At 60.6% G+C, this 20,033-nt stretch overlaps 1 protein-coding gene across 20 annotated transcripts in view; it reads left to right on the plus strand.

Annotated features, from left to right (window-relative positions):
- Positions 1-20,033, plus strand: part of NRXN2 (neurexin 2) — a 114,286-nt gene that overhangs the window by 33,786 nt on the left and 60,467 nt on the right. For 9 of the 20 annotated variants that reach the window (XM_075545500.1, XM_075545497.1, XM_075545504.1 and 6 more), the window contains 3 exons: positions 45-116; positions 4,709-5,010; positions 13,684-13,707. In XM_075545500.1, the coding sequence (XP_075401615.1) occupies positions 45-116; positions 4,709-5,010; positions 13,684-13,707 (398 nt within the window). The remainder of the gene's footprint in view (positions 1-44; positions 117-4,708; positions 5,011-13,683; positions 13,708-20,033) is intronic. The other 11 variants (XM_075545493.1, XM_075545495.1, XM_075545502.1 and 8 more) reach the window with 3 other exon arrangements.

A 20,033-nucleotide genomic window follows, 5' to 3' on the forward strand; every position in this document is an offset into this window, starting at 1 on the left:
GCCCCATGGCCCCTGTGCCTGATTCCCCAATTCTGCTTCTCCAGTAGGGTCCTTACTGTTCTCCGAGGGGGGGGCCGGGAGAGGAGGAGCCGGCGAGGTGCACCAGCCGACAAAAGGTCAGTGACCCCATGCTCCCCAGAGAGCCCTGCCTATCCCATCCCCCAGTTCCCAGCAGGCTAGCCAGCAAGGTGGGACCCCCTCAGGCCCATGGGAACTGGGGGGGCTTACACCAAGGGTCCTGTCCCTAGCACTGGCACGAGGATTCTGACCACCACTGCCTCCCCAGAGCTCCCTGTCCTGAGGGCTTTCTTGAACCAGAGGGGCTTTCTCTCCAGAGGGGGCTCAGCTTCCCTGAAGGTGGAATGATTGGGCAGTGGGGTTCCCTTCCACCCCGGGGTCATCCAATTCTGCAAGCCGGAGAGCCGTCCTGTCCAGGGGGGCCTCTAGTTGGTGCTGTGGGCATTAGTCTTTTGAATGTGTTGGTGTAGCACCTAGGTTAGCCCTCCCTGCCCTCACGGGCATGTCTGGCCCTGTACGGAGAGGATGTAGACGGGCCCAGCACTGGCAGGTGGCCTGTCAGCCGTCCCCGCCTCTAGGTTTCAAATTCCTTCTTCCACTCTTAAGAGAGCCTCTCTCCTCTGAAGGGTCAGGCCAGTTGAGCAACCAAGCGCACCAGACACTTCATTAGGCGCCAAGCCCTGGGACCACGGAGTCCTAGCTCCCTGCTCCCGGACAGGCTGTTCTGTCTGCTGGGATTGCCGCCAGGCCCCGGCCCCTCCTCCAGCCACTTGGTGTCTCTTTCCGCTGACTCTTAAAGAAAGCAGCTGGGCCGTCCACCCCAAGACCCCCTCCCTCATCTTCCTCCTGCACGCGCGCTCCACTGCCATCCCAGCCCTGGACCCTCTGCATCCACACTGCCCGGTTACTGCACCCCCCACCCCCCATGCTGCAGGCCTCGAGACTAGGCTTGGGTTCTGGCCTTTGCGCGCCCCCCCGCTCCACCCCCCTGTGTGTGTGTGTGCTCAGGACATTTCTGTCCTGTGGTTGAGGAGCTTCTGTTCTCAAGGGCCTCATTGGTAACCCATCCTCGGTGACAGTGCGTGCCACGGCGGAAGACAGTGGAGATGCAGACTGTGCTCAGAGGGTTGAGCCGGTTGTCCCTCTTCCGGGAGACAGGCATAGGCCTTGGAGCTGCTGGACCGAGGCTGGACCCCCAGCTCGGGTCTTCCTTGGTGCCCTCAGCGGCCTGTGGGCTAGAGGCCCACGGTTAGAGGAGAAACGGAGCCTTGGGCTGTTGCCCTCTGGCCGAGGTCCGGAAGCTGCCCCTGGGGAGCCAGCACTGTGCCCAGGGCCTGGCCTCACACCGAACTCCTCTCCAGGGATCGGCACAAGGTGTTACCAGGCAGAACAGACAGCTGGACCCCGTGAGAGATGGGAAAGTGGAGACCCTTCCTGAAAGATCTGGGTCTGGAAAGGAGGTGGCCAGCCTGGTTCCCCACAGCACTTAGGGACCCAGGGCCACTGTAACGGGCCCTCCAGTCAGGACGTGGAACTTTTATGGGGACTGCCCATTGCGGGAGGTCCACAGGTGTCTGCCTGTCTTCCCCTGCCTGGGGCAATGGGATTTTTAATTGCTTCAGCAAATCTCTGCTGGTGGAGTGGGTGAGCCGTCAGCCGTGGACTGAGCCGTCAGGGGGTTCAAATCCACCAGCGAGGTAGCAGTGTGCTCCTGTCACAGTGACAGCCTGGGACACCCTGAGGGGGCTGGGCAGGTGTACTCTGCCCTGCAGGGATGCTGTGAGTCAAGAATCCGCTCCTGGGCTGAGGGCTTGGCCTTCATGGTCCAACCGCTCTTGGCGAGTCGGGGGAGAGCGCCCCCTGGTGCTCAGGTCTTGTTCATCCCACATCTTCTCTTCTGGTTCATGCTTTTACACGCACGTGCGCGCGCACACACACACACAGTTTCCTGGCACACACGTTTCCCCACTTTCTTGTCTGTCTCCTCTCCACCCCTCCTCAAGTTCTCCAGGCTGCCTGACTCCTGCCTCCATCCGCCTCTGCCTGGTCTCTGTGGCTCCTCTCCCAGGTGGCCCCAGGAGGGGAGTCCGGAGCGACCTGGTTTCCCTCTGCCTTGGCAGCTGGCGGGCGGTCCGGGCTCGGCCCCTCCTCGCTGCTTCTCTCTCCCCTTTTGTTCCTTCATGCAGTGGCCGCCCGGTTCGCCCCTTTTCTCCACCCCAGCCTCTCTTTCATAAGATTTCCTTTGACTGCAGAAGGTGAGGGAGTGGGAGGGGAGGCCTGGCTGCTGGGAGGGAGGCTCGGGCAAATCCAAGGTCAAACGCCATCCTCGCCTGGTCCTTCAGCCCCCTGGCTCTGTCTGGGCCTGGGCAGACTGCTGGGTTGCTATGGAAACAGGAAGCCCACCCCTTTCCCCGCCCCCAAGGCCTTGGTTTTTCTTCCCTAGAGGTCCTTGTGCCCCCTTTCCTGGCCCTCCCTTTTATCGTCACCCAGACCTGTCCCCTCAGGGCCTGCTGCTTCTCCCTCAGCCCTGTCATTGCTCTCAGCACCACCTAATGGCCCCCTCCTTCCTCGCCTACCTTCCCCCACCTGGCCCGCCTCACCCCCCTTCCCTTGCTTGCCTCCCCTTTGTCTTCTGGGTCTTCACCTGGTGGATGGGGGACAGGTTCCAACTGTCTCCCACCCCCACCCCCCTGGTCACCTCCTCCCACCCACCCACTCGCTGCCCTGTGGCCTCAGAAAACCAGGCTGGCCATCTGCAGGGAGCAGAGTGCCAGGCTCTGAGGCAGCAGCTGTCTGCGGGCAGCCTGCCCAGAGGGGAGAACAGGGCTGTGTGAGGGTCTCAGTGTGTGCGCCCAGAGGCCCCCTCCCTGCTGCCCGGTGGGCTCCCCGAGGGACAGAAGCCTGGCATTGCCAGCCTGGCCACAGCACGTCCTCAGGACCCTGCACTGCAGAGCTGGCGGTGGCTCTTAGAGACCCTTCACCCAGCGCCTGCCCCTGCGTCGCCCCTTCTGAGGGAGGCGGCACCACCTGCACCCCCCCCCCACAGGCGGCGTCCAGGCCCTCTGGTCCCTGCCAACTGCTCGCCCTTTTTCTTCCCTGTGCAGGGAAGGGGTGGTCAGGGGACCCCAACTGCCTGTAATGCTGACTCATTCTCTAAAAGTGCTCAGTGCCCCCACATACCTCTATGAACACACACGCTCATACATACATACATCACTCATGCATTCACACTTGCTTACATGTATACACACATACCTGCTCACACTCACACACAGACATACACATGCTCACATGGTCACTCACACTTACATACTCACATGTACATACAGCCTATTTACCCACCCACATACTAAGACATAAATAATGCGCTCACACATGTACAACCCCACCTACATCTATGTACCCACTCAGATATACACACTTGCTCACACACTCAGTTCCTACATGTGTCTACATACCTTACACACAGGCATACATGTACTCACCCACACATACTCATGCATGTATGTATACACACCTATTCCCACCCCCATGTGTACACAACACTCAGACATACATATGCTCACTCACACACACGCTTGCTGACTCATACCACGTACATTTATGTGCACGCACTCGGATGTACATGGGCTTATGCACACGTATATATAGGTACATGCACAGACACATGCTCATTCACACATGCTAGCTCACACTTACGCTCATGTATGTTCATACTTGCTGACGCTCATCCACCCATGCACACACTCATCTCATGTACATCTGTGTACACAACACACTCAGACATGATGTATACACATGCTCACTCACACGTGTGCACACACCTACTCACACTTGCTGACTCACCCCACATACATTTATGCACACACACTCAGATGTACATGTGCTCATGCACACGTATATACAGGTATGTATACACCTACGCACACGCAGACATGCTCACTCACCCATACACAGACCTACTCACATTCAGACGCACCCCTGCTCACGCCTACACTCCCTTTGCTCACATACACACACTCATACTTGCACATACACACACACTCATTCAACACATATGGGCTTGCACACACACACACACACACACACATTCACACACAGGCTTCCACCCACAGCCCAGAGCCAGACCTGCTCTTGTGCACTGATCCCTGAGGGTCCCCACCTGGGGCAATGGGCGCTGTGGGCACAGGTTTGTGGGGCAGGTGGGGAGGGTGTGCTAGCTGGCAAGGTGCCACTGGTGTCAGCTCCACCAGTCCCAACCGGTGGATGTTCGTGCCTCCCCCCCCCTGCCTCCCACACGCCTAACTCCTCCCAGCCCCTCGCTTCTCAACAAGCCCATGTCTACAGAGAGGGCCCTGCTGCCCGGGTACTGGGAAGAGACTGGGCTCTTCAGGGGGGTGGGGGGTGGCGTGTGGCGTGTGTGTGTGTGTGTGTGTGTGTGTGTGTGTGTGTGGTGTGTGTGTGTGGTGTCTCCTGTGTCCCTTGGTTTCCAGAGGCGGCGTCGACAGGGGGTTTCGTGGCCCCCGGGCAGCTTAACCATCAGCTGTCAGGGTGAAGTCCAAGGCTTAGCCGCCTCCTGGCTGGGAAGTGGGTGGGTCCCCGCTGGCCGGCCAGGCCCAGCCGGGGGCGGAGGGGTCTGTGTGAGCCCCGCACTCAGCCCTCTCTCCTCGCCCCCCACGGCCGCGTCCAGGCAAGGAGGAGTTTGTGGCGACCTTCAAAGGCAACGAGTTCTTCTGCTACGACCTGTCGCACAACCCGATCCAGAGCAGCACGGACGAGATCACGCTGGCCTTCCGCACGCTGCAGCGCAACGGGCTGATGCTGCACACGGGCAAGTCGGCCGACTACGTCAACCTCTCCCTCAAGAGCGGCGCCGTCTGGCTGGTCATCAACCTCGGCTCGGGGGCCTTCGAGGCCCTCGTGGAGCCCGTCAACGGCAAGTTCAACGACAACGCCTGGCACGACGTCCGGGTCACCCGAAACCTGCGCCAGGTAGGGGGCCGGGCCCCGGAGGGGGCGGGGCTAGGCCGAGAGGGGCGGGGCCGGACCGGGAAGGGCGGGTCCCAGGGCGGGGCGAGTCCAGGAGGGGCGGGACTAGGCCGAGAGGGGCGGGCCCCGGAGGGGGCGGGGCCTGACCGGGAAGGGCGGGTCCATGGGGCGGGGCGAGCCCAGGAGGGGCGGGGCTAGGCCGAGAGGGGCGGGGCTGCGAAGGGCGGGACGGAACTGGGAGGGCGGGTCCAGGAAGGGGCGGGGCGGGGCCTGGAGGGAGGGTAGTGGGAAGGCTCAGGCTTTGGGCTGGGGGCGCCCACCTGCAGTGGGGCGGTGGCCTCCCACGCAGCAGGTGCCGGTAGACAGGTCCAGCTGCAGGAGCCCAGGGCGAAGGGGGGTGGTCTGGGCACAGCTGCGGGTGGCTGGGGGTGGGGCAGGAGGGAAGGTGGGAAAAGAGAGAAAGCACCTGAGGGGTGGGTCCTGGGGCTGTGGTGAGGGCCGGTGTGGACTCTGGCCTGGTGGGACAGGAAGGCATCCGTGAAAGCCAGAGGTGTGTGTGGGGGCTGCTCTAGGGGGAGAGGCAGGCAAATCAGGTGGGTCAGGATCTGATGGAGGAGGAGCAGGGTGTGGTGGGGGAGAGGCAGGGATGGTCCAGGTCTGATGGACGACAAGGGCATGGGGTCATGGAGCTGGGTGGGTCAGTTGGATCAGGCTCTGATGGAGGAGGAGGGCATGAGGGGTGGGGGGGGAGGCAGATGGGTCAGGGTCTGATGGAGAAAGAGCAGGCCAGGGGGAGGAAGCAGGACTGAAGAGGATGAGGGTCTTGCTTCCTCTGGCAGGACACTCCTTCCCATTGCCGGGAGCCCAGTGTCCCCTCGACTCCCCCAGCACCATGACGAACCCCCTGGCTCCTGGGCCTGCCTACTCAGATGTTCACAGGAAAGCCGCTGGGCCTCTGTCTGGGTGCCCTTGGCTCAGCCCCCTCTCCTGCTCCCCTGCTTCCCCAGGCGTAGCTGCTGTGAACTTTGCCTCGTCCGCTTGGTGAGACCCCTCCCTGTTCCCCAGGCCCAGAATGGCCACTGTGGCAGGGCCACCTCTTAACAGAAGCTTGTTCGCAGCCCCGTGAACTTCCTGCCCCAAGCCAGGTCCAAGCCTGCACCTTCTTTCCGAGCTGGGCAGACAGCTGTGTCCCGTGGCACCTCCTGCTTCCACCACCCACCTTGCCCTCTGCTCCTGGACCCCTGCTTCTCCGGTGCGCCCGGTACGGCTGACCCTTCTTTCTAGGGGGCACGGTCTAGGAGCTGGGGCAGGGCCAGGACTGCAGTGTCAGCCCTGGCGTCCGCCTGGCCCACAGACACTGACCAGCCCTGGCCTCTCAGGCTCTATTGCTGCTGTCTAGAAGCAGCCTCTCATGTTCTGCCGAGCTTCCTGGCCCTGGTTGTGTGGGGGCCAGTCTTCCGTTTATCACCTCCTCTTCCTCCCACCTGGTAGCTCACGGGTGGTGGGTGGGGACTCTGGTGACACCTCCCCACCCTACCATGCGTCTTCTTCTCATACCCGCTATGGAGCGGGGATCTCATGGTGATCCTGCCCCCCAGAACTGCGGGCAGCGACACAACCGCTGCTCCTCCCCGGCCCACGGCTCCTTGAGATCCCAGCCAGGAGATGCTGGGGCAGGGGGGGTGGGGCACTCCTACCCAAGACAGCCCCTCCTGGTTGGGCCACATCCTATCATGCTGATTAGAGCAGACTGGGGTGCATCCTACGCATGGGACTTCCATTTGGTGGGGAGACTGGGACTTTGGTGCAGCCTGCCCTTGTCCCCTCCCCAGGAACAACCTTGTCACCTGGTCCTGCCAGAGTCCCTGTCCTGGCTTTGTTTGGCCAGCTCACGTGTGTTGTGCGTCCAGTGCTGGCCACCCTGGGGAGCTTGATGACGCAGTCCCTGGTCCCCTGGCGGCACTGAGGCTTCAGGGGAAGGCAGAGGCCTGGGTCAGAGCGGACAGGGCAAAGCCACCCAAGGGTGACGGTGCAGCCACGGGGTGCCCTGGAGTCAACCTGACGCAGGGTGACCTCGTATGTGTCAGGGTGGAACCATGCTCTGTGTGCCTGGCTTGCGGTTTTGTTGTTCAGTTTTTGCTAATTTTGTTCTTGCTCTTGCGACAGTGCAGCAGTTCCTCTGTGGACAGATAGCTCCGTGAGGGTGACACTAGGCCGTGGGTTGTGCGACCATTTCCACCCTCCTTGGCTACCCCCCCACCCCCCAACATACACGCTTCCTCCCCGCCAGGTGCTCATCCAACCTTTCGAGTGTCCGATATCAACTTGATCCCATCTGTCGTAGATGCTAGGAGCCCCCCTGGAGGACTGTTGACGCATCCAGGCTGTGAACTGCAAGGTCAGCTGTCTGAAACCTCAGCCGCTCCTGGGGAGAAAGACGGGGCTTTCTGTTCCCATAACGGGTCGAGTCCAGTCTCGGGGGCCCTCAAGGGCTGCTCTACCCTGTCCTGCAGGCTTGCTGTGAGTCGGTGTCGACTCGAAGGCAGTGACCTTTCTATTGTAGATAATCCTCAAAAGACCATAATGCTCAAGACCGCCCCGCTGCCCCCTGCCCCGCCCCCCCCACGTTAGGCTGAACTATTGTTTGGCTTAAAGAAGGCTTTAGGGGACATGTTTGGTTTAAGGTTAAAGATGGATTCAGCGAGATTGTCTCCCAGGTTCACCCACCCTCCATGGCGGCAGGAAGCCTGGAGGCTGTGAGAATTTGAAATTCTGGTTTGTGTTGTGCGCCCCCTCCCCCCTGCCCCCTTTGAAGGAGACTTTTCTGTAGAGGCTTTGTTTGAAATGTTCAGCCGGGGCAGCTGGGCACCATCCAGTCTCCTGGCAAAGGGGCCCGCGGTCCTGGGAGCCCTCGGCCACCTGCTCTGCAGTCCCCTCTTGTTCCTAGTTCTCCTCCTTCCTCCGTTACCCCAGGAACAGAGGCCAGCTGTGGTGTCTTGGACGGACACTGTCAAGCTTTTAAGACCCCAGGCCCTAGGCAACCACCGGGGAGGTGTATCGGAAGCACTCAACACGTTAGCTCGGGTACCCCGTGAAGCCACAGCCCTACCCCTCCAAGCTGCTCCTTGGACATTTTAATGGCTCGTATTCCGGAAATCAGTCTCTAGGCCTCTCTTCCAAGGCGCCTCTGAGTGGACGCTTCTCAGACGCAAATCACACTCATCGCCATCGAGCCCACTGGGCCCCAGAGCGACCGTGTAGGACAGGGTAGAAGCGGCCCGGTGGGATCCCGAGAGTAGAGAGCCTCACCTTTCTTCCGCTTCTTGGAGGGCTGGCTGAGTCCTGTCGCCTCTGGGGTCTGTGGTAGACTCCATGCCTTCCAGGGAAGAGACCCGGGTTTGACTTCACCAGAGCCTGCTCACTGAGACAAAGCAGGACCACAAGCTGGGGACCCAGTTCCAGAAATCAGCCAGTGAAAACCCCACATGTGTTCGTCCAGGTGGACTAGAGAGACAAATCCATAGACACTCATAGGTGTTTAAGGGAGAGCTTACATAAAGAGGAACTGTACATCCAGAAAACATCCCAGGCCAGTGCCCAGTCCAAGTCAAGTCCATACGTCCGGTGATGGCCCACACGCCCGATACCAGCCCGTGAATTCCTCTTCAGACTCACGCAGCACATGCAATGAGCCGAATGCGGGAAGATCTCAGGCTGGTGGGTGGAGAGTAGCACAGCCCCACCCTGATTGCATTTTTAACCAGAATCCTCACGAGGGCAGCGACGGAGGAGCCCTGTTCCTGACGGGGAAAGTGGCCCTCGGGTGAGTTTGCACAGCGAGCCCTGTGCAGCATCATCGTACCTAGAGCAGCGGATCTCCACCTTCCTCACGCCGCGGCCCTTTCCTACAGCTCCTCATGGGGTGGGGACCCCCCAACTATACAATTATTTTCGTTGCTACTTCATCACTGTCATTTTGCTTGTTTTGAATCGGGCGACCCCTGTGAAAGGGTCGTTCAACTGCCAAAGGGGTCGAGACCCACAGGTTGAGAACCATTGATCTAGAAGCTTCTAGAACCTAGCTGGGAGGCCTGAGATGATGGCAGCACCTTGCTGCCACCTTCCTTGATGCCGTTGTGACCTCCAAGGCCCTCCAGGAGATCTTTGTGGGTCCCCCCCAGGACCCCCTGAGCCCTCCATTCAATCCCAGCCTCTCCTCACCCCACACCGCCTTGAGCCATCCTCAGCCAGCACCCCAGGGCAGGCCAGCTGGCTCCCAGCACTGCACAGGGGCTCACGCCTGCCAGCTCCCAAGGGCAGACGTTTCTTGGGACTCCTGGGGCCTAGAGGCTGGCGTCCACCGACCCGCACAATCAGCCATTCAGGGTCCCTCCCTCCTACCGTCGGGGCTGATCTGCCTCCCTGTCGTAGGACCGAGGGGCTCTCCCAGCCAGGCCCACGTCCTCCTCATTCTCCCCGGAGACCCACGCCCTCCTCCGCCCAGAGCTGTTTGGCTACCTACAGAAGCCTCGCCGAGTCAGCTTCTCTTCTGGAAAGGGACAGCAAGTTTTAAGAAATTAAAAAAAGCAGTGGCCACTAGATCATGTGCCCCTGGGTGGCACACCTGGGGAGTCCCGACTGATCTGTTGCATTAACTTGCTTCGTTACTGCTACCCACCCAGAGAGGGGTGACTCAGAGGGGCCCCCAGGGAGCATGTCCGCTTCTGCCCATGGGGGTCAGTCACCAGGGGTCGGGGTCGACGTGACGGCAGCCGACGTCTGTGTCCAGACAAGTGCTTACGTCCAGCCTGCTTCGAGGCCATGTCTCCGATGTTAAAGCCGGCCGAGTGTCCCAACTCAGCGTGGCTGCTGGCGCCGGGAGGCCGGAGGCCAAGCAGGAAGAAGACCACAGCTGGTGGGAGCAGAGTCTACCAAGGCCGAGCCAAGACAGGCAGCATGACAGGCCACTGGCCTGAGTCCCAAGGAGCCAGTTGCAGGATCCAGGCCAGCAGGAAGAAGAAGAGAGCCGGTGCACCACAGCCTATTTATAGATTTGAAATAGGCCACACCCCAAGGTGACATCATCAGGCTTGTGACCTGCACCTGATGGGGGAGACCGTACTGCCACAGTACTGGGAATCCTGGCCCACCCAAGTTGACACCAGGCCTGACTGACACCTTTATCAACCTGCAGAAATCTCCGTAACACCAGACAGAAGTCTTGATTCCCCAGACATGGGGTCCTCTGTCCCCTACCTGCCCACTCCTGAGATCCACGAACCACTTTACTCTCTAAAAGCGTCCCCATTCTAGACACTTGGGGCTCCAGGCTGGCTGAGCCTGGGAGGGGTATCGTCCTCCTTGTCAGGAGTATTCCTTTCCACCCTGCAGGCCCGGCTTCACTGCCAGCTTCCTCTAGGAAGCCAGCCTTTCTCTGCCCCTCCCGCTAGCCAGCTTCCCTTCATTCTGGGGACTCTTGCTCCAGCCCCGGCTCGTTCTGCCCGGGCCATCAGTGTTTGTGTTGTGTTTCTTCTCTCGGGTTCTGCGTGGCCGCTCCTGGAAGGAGGTTGTCCAGTTGTTTTCCCAGTTCTTTCGGGCTCTTTCTTGGGCAGAGTGGACTAGAGCTCATCGACCTCTGGTCCTCCTGGGGGACCCAGGATCAGAAGACCTCCCCCACTGTCTGTCTCCATGGTTGCAGCATCCGCGGCCAGTCAGCGAGTTCAAGCCCAGGGACCGCAGCTCGCGTGCCTTTTCCGAACCTCACCTGATGATCCAAACAGTTTGGTGAGGCGAGGTTTTAAGGAAGCCTTGTTTTGCTGACCAGGAAACAGCCTCAGTAGGCTCACGAGTTTCCTTAGAACGACATGGACCGGAGGACGACACGGGACACCACGGGACGGGGACGCCGGACACAGGGCTGGGAGAAGCTGACTTCCAGGTTGGAGGAGAGTGGGAGTGATCTTCCGTTCTCGGACGCGGCGTCCGGTGGACCACTTTACCGTTAGGAAGCGGCGGGCATGGAGGCCATGTTAGTGTCATTGATGGAGAGTGCCGGGGGAGGAGGGGCGGGTTGGGCCGGGGGCCCAGGTGGGGCCGTAGTCCACCTTGCGGATGAGAAGTCCCCGGAACTTGAACACGCCGGAGCGTTCGACTGGTGTGTCTAGGTGGTCCTGGCCCCTCTTGTCTTGACCTTCTCGTGGCCAAGTCCCGCAGGGGTGGCCTACATGCTCCGTCACGGTGTCGCTCTCCTCCTGGGTTTTCTTGAAGGGCTGGAGGTGCCCTTGGAGGTCAGGGTGGAGAGGGGGTCGTCTTGCCCGAAGCTCTTGGTTCTTGGCCGTGGCAGGTTGCTATCGTGACTGCCTCTTCCCCTCCACGGTGGCTCGGAGCCCCTCGCTCCGCTCCTAGGCTCTAGGACCCCCTGGCCGTTTCTGCGCTGTGGGTCATTGGGCGGGCCTGCAGCCTCAGCTCACCGGAACCCGGCACTGGGGGAGACCCAGGCTCCTGGGTGCACCAGAGGCCCCACTGGCCGGGAGGACAAGGTTCTCTCGGAAGCTCTCCCGCAGGGCTTGGCCTGATGGGCCCCTTTGGCAGGATGCAGGGACTGAACTCTGACTTCCCATGGCCTCCTCCTGCCTGGTTCCACACCCGGGGATTCCGGACACAAGCCTTCCCTGCTTGAGTGCAGGCGGTTTAGCTGCTGCCCGGAACCAACTGTTCCCTTTCCTAACTAGTAGGCTCCCTCCTTTCAGGAGGGTCCCGGCAGGCTGGCGCAGGAACCCTCTCCCCTGGCGCCCAGCCCTGCCCCTGCCTCGCCTCCCGCTGTGCCCACTGCCTCCCGATCACTAATTATTATTACTGGTTTGCTCAGGACTTTCCCCAGCAGCTAAATATTGAATTCTGTTATTTTTAATTATACAAGGCGCTTATTAATTGTCTTACTGAATTAGCTCTCTGCCCACTGGTTAGGATAATTTCTCGTGCGTGCGTGCGTGCAGCTCGGTCCTACACAACCTCCCCTGGCTGAGCCACGCTCCTGAGCGCCCGGCGGCCTTGTCCCTCCAGCCCCTGTGCTTCGAGGAAGTGGCCTCCGTCCTGTCCCGGTGGCGTTCCCTCCCCTGAGAGCAGGGTGCCCCCTGGTTTGGCAAGGAGGAGGAGAGCACAGGAGCGTTGACCCTCACTGGGGGGCGGTGGGGGGGGTCTTTGGGAAGCCGCACAGGAGGCGTGAGCCCAGTTTTGGAGGAGTCGGCAATGGTAGGGTCAGGAGGGCCTCCTCGAGCCTTTGTGGGGGTGTGTGTCTGGTGGAGGCTCAGGGGTCTTTGGGTGTGTGGAGGAGGGAGTGATGCTCTCACAGCCTTGGGGGGGGGGTCACCTAACTGTGAGAGAGACAACTGCCCCCAGGTAGAGACTGAGCCAGAAGGAATCTGGGAATGGTGGCCTTGAGAAAGCCAAGTTGGGCAGCCTGGAGGTGGAGTGGGACAGGAGGAGAGGGGGTGGGGGAGGAGGAGGGGGGAGAAATGGGATGAGGGGGATAGTGTAGGAAAGGGGCAGGGGTGGGAGGTGGGGGAGGAGTGGGGATGGAGAAGGGGAGGGAGGGAGGGAGGGTTGGGAGGAGGGAGGGGTAGGGAAGGGGGGGCATGGGAATGACCCTGCGGCCAGCTGGCGGCCTCCCACAGAGGGCTGTCTCTCATTCTGCCTTTCTCAAGGAAGAGAAGAAGAAAGAGGGGCACAGCCCCTCCCCGCACCCCCATCCAGCCCCTGGATCTATTTGCCTCACCCACCCCTGCCCCCTCACCCCCATTCCCGGTGCTCTGATTGGGACCCCTTGCCCCTGGCCTCTCCTCATTGCCACTCAGGGCCTGGGCCACTTGCTCTCAGCCTGAGCGCCCACTGGCCCCTCACCAGCCAGTGACCCCAGGAACCCCAGCCCAGGCTGACCCGTCAGCCACCCGCCTCCTTCTCACTCCCCCTTCCCCTCCCTTGTCCCCCCTATCACATTTCAGCTGAAGGAACTTACTAATACCGGGTCTGCTTCTTAACCCCCTGCCTCCCCCCCTCCCTCTGTCGGAAACCCCGTTGCCCACTCTGTGTGTGTTACTAACACGCTTATAACCCAGTGGGGCGAAGGGCGGGGGCAGGGCCAGGTGGGGCCAGGTATGAGTGAGGACCCCAACTAACCTTTCTGTCTCATTCGCGCAATGTCGGCCATCTTTAAGTCGTCCGGTTCCTTTGCCCTTACTAACCCAGGTCCCTAACTGTCCCCTTCTCCACAGCGAGCTCATCTCCGGCAGGGTTTGGGGGTGGGTGGGGTGGGGGGCACAGAGGACTCACTCCAGAGGGTGGGGGAGAAGGGGCTCAAGTTCGTGTCTGTGTTTTCTTTCTCCCTCTCATTATAAGTTAATCTTTTTTCTTTTATTATTATTTTTTTGAATTTAGCAAAGACAAAACCACAAAAGACTCGGGGTGCCCCGGGGTGTGTGTGTGGGGGGTGGGGCTGCGGGGGTTGGTCATCTGACGGGAGACGTCAGATGGACGGGCGGACAGAGCTGCGTGTCTCTAGCCGGCTTCCTCCGCGAGGCTCACGGTTGGTCATTGTGTTTCTTTTCTTTCTGTTCCGTTCTTTTGTTGTCGTCTCTGTTGTTTGGTTTGGTTTTGGCCCCTTCCCCCTCTCCGGTGAAGCACGCAGGGATTGGACACGCTATGGTAAACAAACTGCATTATCTGGTAGATATCACTCTAATTGTCTTAACCGTTTGGTTTGCCGTGGGTTTTTTTAACTGTTCGATTCGCCCCTTTTTGTTCCTCTTCCCCCTTTCATTTTGGTTTCTTTGGCTCCTTCACCCTCCAAAAAAAAAAAAAATATATATATATTTTCCCCTTTTCTTTTCTCTCCCCTCCCTCCCCCACCTCCTGGATACTCTTCCGATGTCGCTTCTTTCTCTTTCCGTTTTCCTCTTTTTTTTTTTGCTTTTTGGCCCAAACTCAAAGTCGAAAGACAAATGAATGGCCATCCGTCCAGGAATATGGCCCGTGCTGCCCTCAGGCAGCCGGACTCTGGCTCCGGCAGGGCGGCCCCGCTGCCACAGGCGGCGATGATTGGCTTTCTTTTGTCCTTTTGTCCCTTCCTTTCTGTACTGCGCCCCCCCACCCCACGCCCCCTTCCTCCCTTGCTTTTTTTTCCCTTCCCGTCTGGTTTTCTTTCTTTCTTGGTCTCCTGAAAATCCATGGAAAACACCATCCCATGACACGCTGCGCCTCTGCTCACTGTCAGCCCCTTGGGCGCCCCGGGGGCTGGGGGGTGGGCTGAGACCTCCTGTGGCAGCCGGCGGGCTAGGGTCCCAGGCGGTGGGCGGTGACATTACTGGGGGCTTCTGCAGAGATGCAGACCTGCCTCAGGTCCCTCGAGACCTCATTCAGATTCGAAATGGACACCAGGGTTGGTTTTTTTTTTTTGGGGGGGGTGTCCCACGCTGGCTGCCAGGGGAGAGGTACCACCCGCCCTCCCCTCCTCCTGAGGGCCCCTGGTTCCGTCACCCCCACATCTTGCATGGCATGAATGGTCTTTTCCCATCAGGGATAGCGTCCAGTCCCCCCAAAGCGCTCCACTGCCCCACTAACACCGTGTCTCGCTGTCTTCCTCTCTCCACCCCGTGCCCAACCCCCATCCCCGTGCCCCCCCACCGCCCGCCTGCCGCATGGCCCCCACGGGGGGTCGCTTTCCTTCCCACGAGGGGTGTAGTTGGGGAGGCCTGGTTGCTGAGCCCACCTCCCGGCTGGCTGGCCGGCCACAGTCCCTGAGCGCCCTGTGGGTGTCTGGCGCTGCAGCTGCTATGTGTCCTTGTGTGGGTGCGACTGTGTGTAAATGTTGGCGTGACATTTAGGGGGTGTTGGTGGCAAGTTCTGCTGTGTGTGTGTGTGTGTGTGTGTGTGTGTGTGTGAGTGACTGCACTGGTGACTGACTCTACATGTGTAAGCCTGGGTGTGAGTGGATTGGGGTGTGCTGTGTGTTTCTGTGTTGGGGAGCCTAGTGAGGACTCTGCGTGGGGGTGGGCCATGGTTTGGGGTTCCTGGTGAGTGGGTGCCGGAGGAGTAACTGGGGGCGGCCCTGAGTTCTGGAAGCCCTGATGAGTCTGGGGGTGGGCAAGGAGGAGCTGGGAGCTGCCACTGAGATCTGCAGGTTCTGGTGAGTGGCGGGGGCCAGGGAGGAGCAGAAGATGGCTCCAAGGTCTGGAGGCCCCAGTGAAGGGGGCAGGGGAGGGGCTGAGAAGGTGGTCCTGAGGACCGGGGGGCCCTGGGGAGCGGGGTTGACAGGGAGGATTTGGGGGCTGGCCCGAGGCCCCCCGTGAAGGGGGCAGGAGAGGTGTGGGTGCCCAGGGAGTGTGTGCCTACCGCCCGCAGGGCCCTCCCCGGGGATCCCCGTCCTGTCTGCCGCGCAGGCAGCCAGCAGTTAGTCATCGCCTATTAATAAAACAAGAGGCTGAGCACCGGGTGGGGGACCCTGCGGATGGACGCGTCTGCTCCCAGGGCCTGCCGCCACCCTCCCGCCTGGCCTCCGGGTCTCTGTGGCTGGCTGCTGGCTGGCCAGGAGAGAAGCAAGGTAGGTGGGGCTCCCACACTGCTCCTAGCGCCCCTGTCCCTATTCTGAGGTCAGGCCCACTCCTCCTGTCACCCACTGACACCCATTTCAAGCCTGTCCTTGAGCCAGTGCCCAGAACCAAAGCCAGCGTAGCCCAAGCCCACTCCTTGCACCTCACCGTGTCTGCAGGGAGCTTCCCCTCCCTCTTTGGGCACTGTGTTCCCAGCAGCCCCTACGTGATCTCAGGCCCACTGGGGTCAGGCCAGGCATTCGGCATTCTTTGGGGGCAGAAGGGAGGCAGAGTAAATCAACATGGTACACGCCAAGCCCCCACCCCAGGTGGTCCTAACAGAGCCCTAGAATCAGGCCCCTGGAGACCGGCCTTCTGGTCCCAGTTCAGCCAGCAATTGGCTGGAAGCTTCATCTCCTCGTCTGTCAGACGGATTGACGACACAATTCCTGACGGGCTGTCCGGGAGCAAGTGCAGATAGACACTGGTGGCGGCAGCCTCTGTCTCCCGTAGCGAGGGTTAGGTGTGCACCTGGAACACTGGCCACCTGCCCCGTTGGCCATGCAGGACTGTGTACTTAAAGAAGGGGGTCCCTTCCCTTCCCCGAGCCGACCGGTCCTGGAGAGCATGACCTCTCTGGCCCCAGGAGCCCCTCATGCCCACCCTTTGTAGGAACCAGCCTCTACAATGTCGCACCGGTAGCCCAGAATGCGGCTGGATCCAGACTGGGGTGAGAGGGGGCGGCCCAGAGTGACACAGTTTAGCTCGGTGGGTCCAGCCCTGGGGAGGGAAGATCTGGAGGAGATGCCCCAAGCCCCCAAAGTCCAAGCTGTCCTGCGGGAGGGAGCACGGCTTAAAGATGAGATCAGGGGCCGGAGTGGCTCCCTGCAGCTTTAACCGGGTCCTTGCTCAGAGGTCAGTTCTTGGAGGCCCAGAGGGCACGTGGAGAGACGTGGCCCACTCCCAGACATCCCTGAGATTGGTCTCCTTCTCCGTGGCTTTGAGTTTTATGAAATCATTTCCGGGGATTCTGTGACCATTTCTCCTTGAAACTCCAGCGGGTGGAGGTGGGGTTACGGACCTAAGAGGCTGACCCTTGGAGAGGTGTGGGCTAGAGGGGACCAGGTCCAGGGAAGTTCTCTTGGAAGCTGGGCCTTCCAGTCAGTTTCCAAACTAAAAACCAAACTCAGGGCCAGTGAGTCAATTCTGCCTCCTAGTGGCCCTGTGATCCAGTAGAACTGCCCCTGTGGGTTTCTGAAGCTGTACATCTGCATGGGAGTACAAAGCCTCACCTTTCTCCTGTGGAGCAGCTGGTGGACTCGAACTGCTGACCTAGGGGAGAGCAGACCAGCTCTTGACTCATGATGGCGCCATGTCTCTCCACCTAACTTCCACGTGGTGGTTATCGCTGCTTCCTGAACGTCCGGACACCCAGCAAAAGACGGGGAAACAGAGGCCCAGACCAAGGGGTCTGTCTGAGACCAGCACCCGGGGAGCCTGTTCATGTCACCGCTCTCGTCCGATACCCATTGGCAAGCCTGCTAGAAACGGGACTGATCCACGGACCCCTCACCGAGTTCATCTCAACTCAGAGGGGGCTGCTCTCCTCAAGGTCAGCAGTTCAAAACCACCAGCCGCTCCGCAGGAGCCAGGCCAGGCGTGCTACTTCTGTAAGTAGTCATCGTCTTGGAAACTAACGGGCAGTTCTGCCCTGTCCTGTGGGGTCGCTACGGACTCGACGACCATTGGAGTTGAGTGAGATTGGACAGAGTAGAGCTGCTCCTTAGAGTTTCCGAGACGATGATGATTTATGGAAGTAGAGCAACCTGTCTTCATGGGTTCAGCCGGCCTCGACTTTGTCCTTCAGAGTGACCGGTGAGTCCAACTGCGGACCCAAACACTGGGGCCCCACTGCCCCCTGGGCTCCTCGGAAACAGCCAGTGTGGTGCCACCATGGGACGGGGTGGGGTGGGGGTGGGGCAGATGGTTCTGGAAGATGTCAAAGGCTAGAGAGAAGCCGCCACTGCGGTGTCCAACCCGGAGCCTGTTCCATCAGATCCTAAACTCAACGGGACCCTGGGCTGCCGGGTCAGTTCCGATTCGCAGCAACCTGGAGGACGGATGGACAACTGCGGGAAGTGTTCCCAGGCTGTGGTCTCCCCACGAGGCTGCCGGCGGGTTTGAACCATAGACCTTTGGGTTAGCAGCCAAGTGCTTGAACCATGCACCACCAGGGCTTCATCCTCTGTCCCCAGGCTGGACTGGACCCAGTCCTCAAGACCCACCTGTAGGGCTGTCCCTCTTGGGAAGTTCATCGGTGTGCTCTTCATACGCACCAAGCAGATGGTTAAAGGCAACACCTAGCAGGCCCCCTCACCTCTCTCCCTCTCCTCCACCCTCTTCCTTCCCTCCTACCAGATGACCCCCCTCCAGTTTACTGCTCCCCGCTCCCCCCGCCCATGGATCCCTGGGAGAATTGACTACAGCAGTGGACGCTCATAGAAAAAAGCTGTCACTTGATGTCCCTGTGCCTTCACTGTCAAGGACATCCTGAGGCCCAGACACACCCAGCTCCCCCACCTGCAGAGCCCACCTGCCCCCAAGCAGCCAGGACCTGGCTTCAGTGCCAAAGGAGGCAGTGGGGGGGCTGTGAAGCGCCCCCACCCTGCTCCCCGGTGCAGGCTGTCCCTCCTCGTACCCCTGGACAGTGGGTTCTGGGGTCTCCAGCTCCCATTTGCTGCGCTGCCGCTCTCACCTGGTGGAAGGTTGGGTGCAGTCAGCTGTGTCTGGGGTCCGGGGCACCGCCCCCATTTGGGAAGGCAGGCCGTACATGGTCCCCTGGTGTGCGCATGTGTGTGTATGTGTGAGCATGCGTGCTTGTGTGTATGTGTGTGCGTGCGTGCTTGTGTGTGTGTGTGCGCCTGGCAGGGAGCTTGTGGTCACTCTGGCGGGGGGGCGGGGGAAGGACATTTCTAGTATCCCTTCTTTACTCTCACCCTGTCCAAGGGGGGGGGGCTCCTTTTCTCCTCCCTCCGTTGGAAGGAAGCTCCTCCCCAGGCCCCCCGCTGCGCTGGGCCTCCATCCCTGCTCCCCCTGCTTGCCTCCCCCCCCCCCCCCCCCCCGCTCCGCTTCCTAGTCCCCCTCTGGGCCTGCCCCCCCCCTCTAACCCGCAAGGTCCGCTGCCTGGCTGCACTGTGTCGCATGTCCCCTCCCCTTCCTGCAGGCCCCGCCCTTTCCAGACGCTGTGCGGAGGGGTTGGGGGGGCAGGGGCGTCACCAAGCCCCTGGGGTGGAGGGGGACAGGGGAGAGACTCCCCGGTTCCTGCTTTTACTAACGAACCTGCCATTTTTGTGTCTGGACCTTGATTTGTCTGGGGGAACAGTCGCGTTTACTAATCTGAGCCATCTCCCTCCCTGCCTTCCCCTGAGACACTCCCCCACCTCACCCCTGCACCCTGGACCTCCTTCCCACTCAGTACCCGGCTCCTAACACCACCGTGCCCCAAGGCTGACTGCCCTTCTGTGCGCCCCACGTCCCTCCCCCAGCCTCCTCCCCTCTCCCCACCCCTGGGCCAGGGCTCTGAAGCAGTGGTGTGAATTTGGGGGCAGCAGGGAGGGCCACGGGATGGTCCAGCAGGGCAGTCCTTCTCCAGCAGGGGATGCCATTCGGGAGTCTTAGTTGAAGGCATTGGGACCAGGCCATGTTTGAACCTGGTCCAGATGGGAATGGAGTCCCCACCCTGATTCAAGTCCTTCAGACCCTGAGAGGACAAAGGGAACGGGTCCGAGCCAGGTGTGTGTGGGGGAGAAGGAGGGTGAGGCAGCCGGCCAGGGAGCAAGGGGTCAGCTGAGGGGCCGGTGGGTGGGAGGTGGGGCCCCTCAGCTGGGCAGCTTGAGAAACAGAAGTAACACCCCAGCCCTGCAGAGAGGCAGGTGCACAGAGCAGAGAGGGGCCCTGGGTCACTGTTAGTGACCACGCATCCCCTGCTGTGCTGGGATGAATGTGGCTTCAGGACCCTCCAGGGGTGGACCACCTGGTTGGGGTGACCAGACTGGGGCTCCCAAGATCTCAGTTGAGCATCAGGAGGAGAGGGGGGGTGGGAGGTCACCCCTTCTGCTTGTCACCCCGTTTCCCCCTCATCCCCCACCCTGTCCTCTGATTCAGGTTGCCATGTTTTGCGACTATTACTTCGGCCCCTCCCTTTTCTGCACAGACCTCTTACCTCCCACCTCTGGTGGGACAGAGGGAAGAAGAAAAACCACCACTACCCGCCCATCCTGCAAAACAAGCCTCCCAGGCTTTTGAACTGCTCCTTCACCTCTGCCCTTAAATCAAACACCCCGGGCACAGATTTGATGGTTCCAGGAAGTGGGTCCTTTGGTCTTCACTCTGCTCAAGGGCCCCCACCCCCTAGGCTCCAGCCCAGTAAGAGAGGGAGCACCC

Source organism: Tenrec ecaudatus, chromosome 4 (genome assembly GCF_050624435.1).
Source record: "Tenrec ecaudatus isolate mTenEca1 chromosome 4, mTenEca1.hap1, whole genome shotgun sequence".
Classification (NCBI taxonomy): Eukaryota; Metazoa; Chordata; class Mammalia; order Afrosoricida; family Tenrecidae; genus Tenrec; species Tenrec ecaudatus.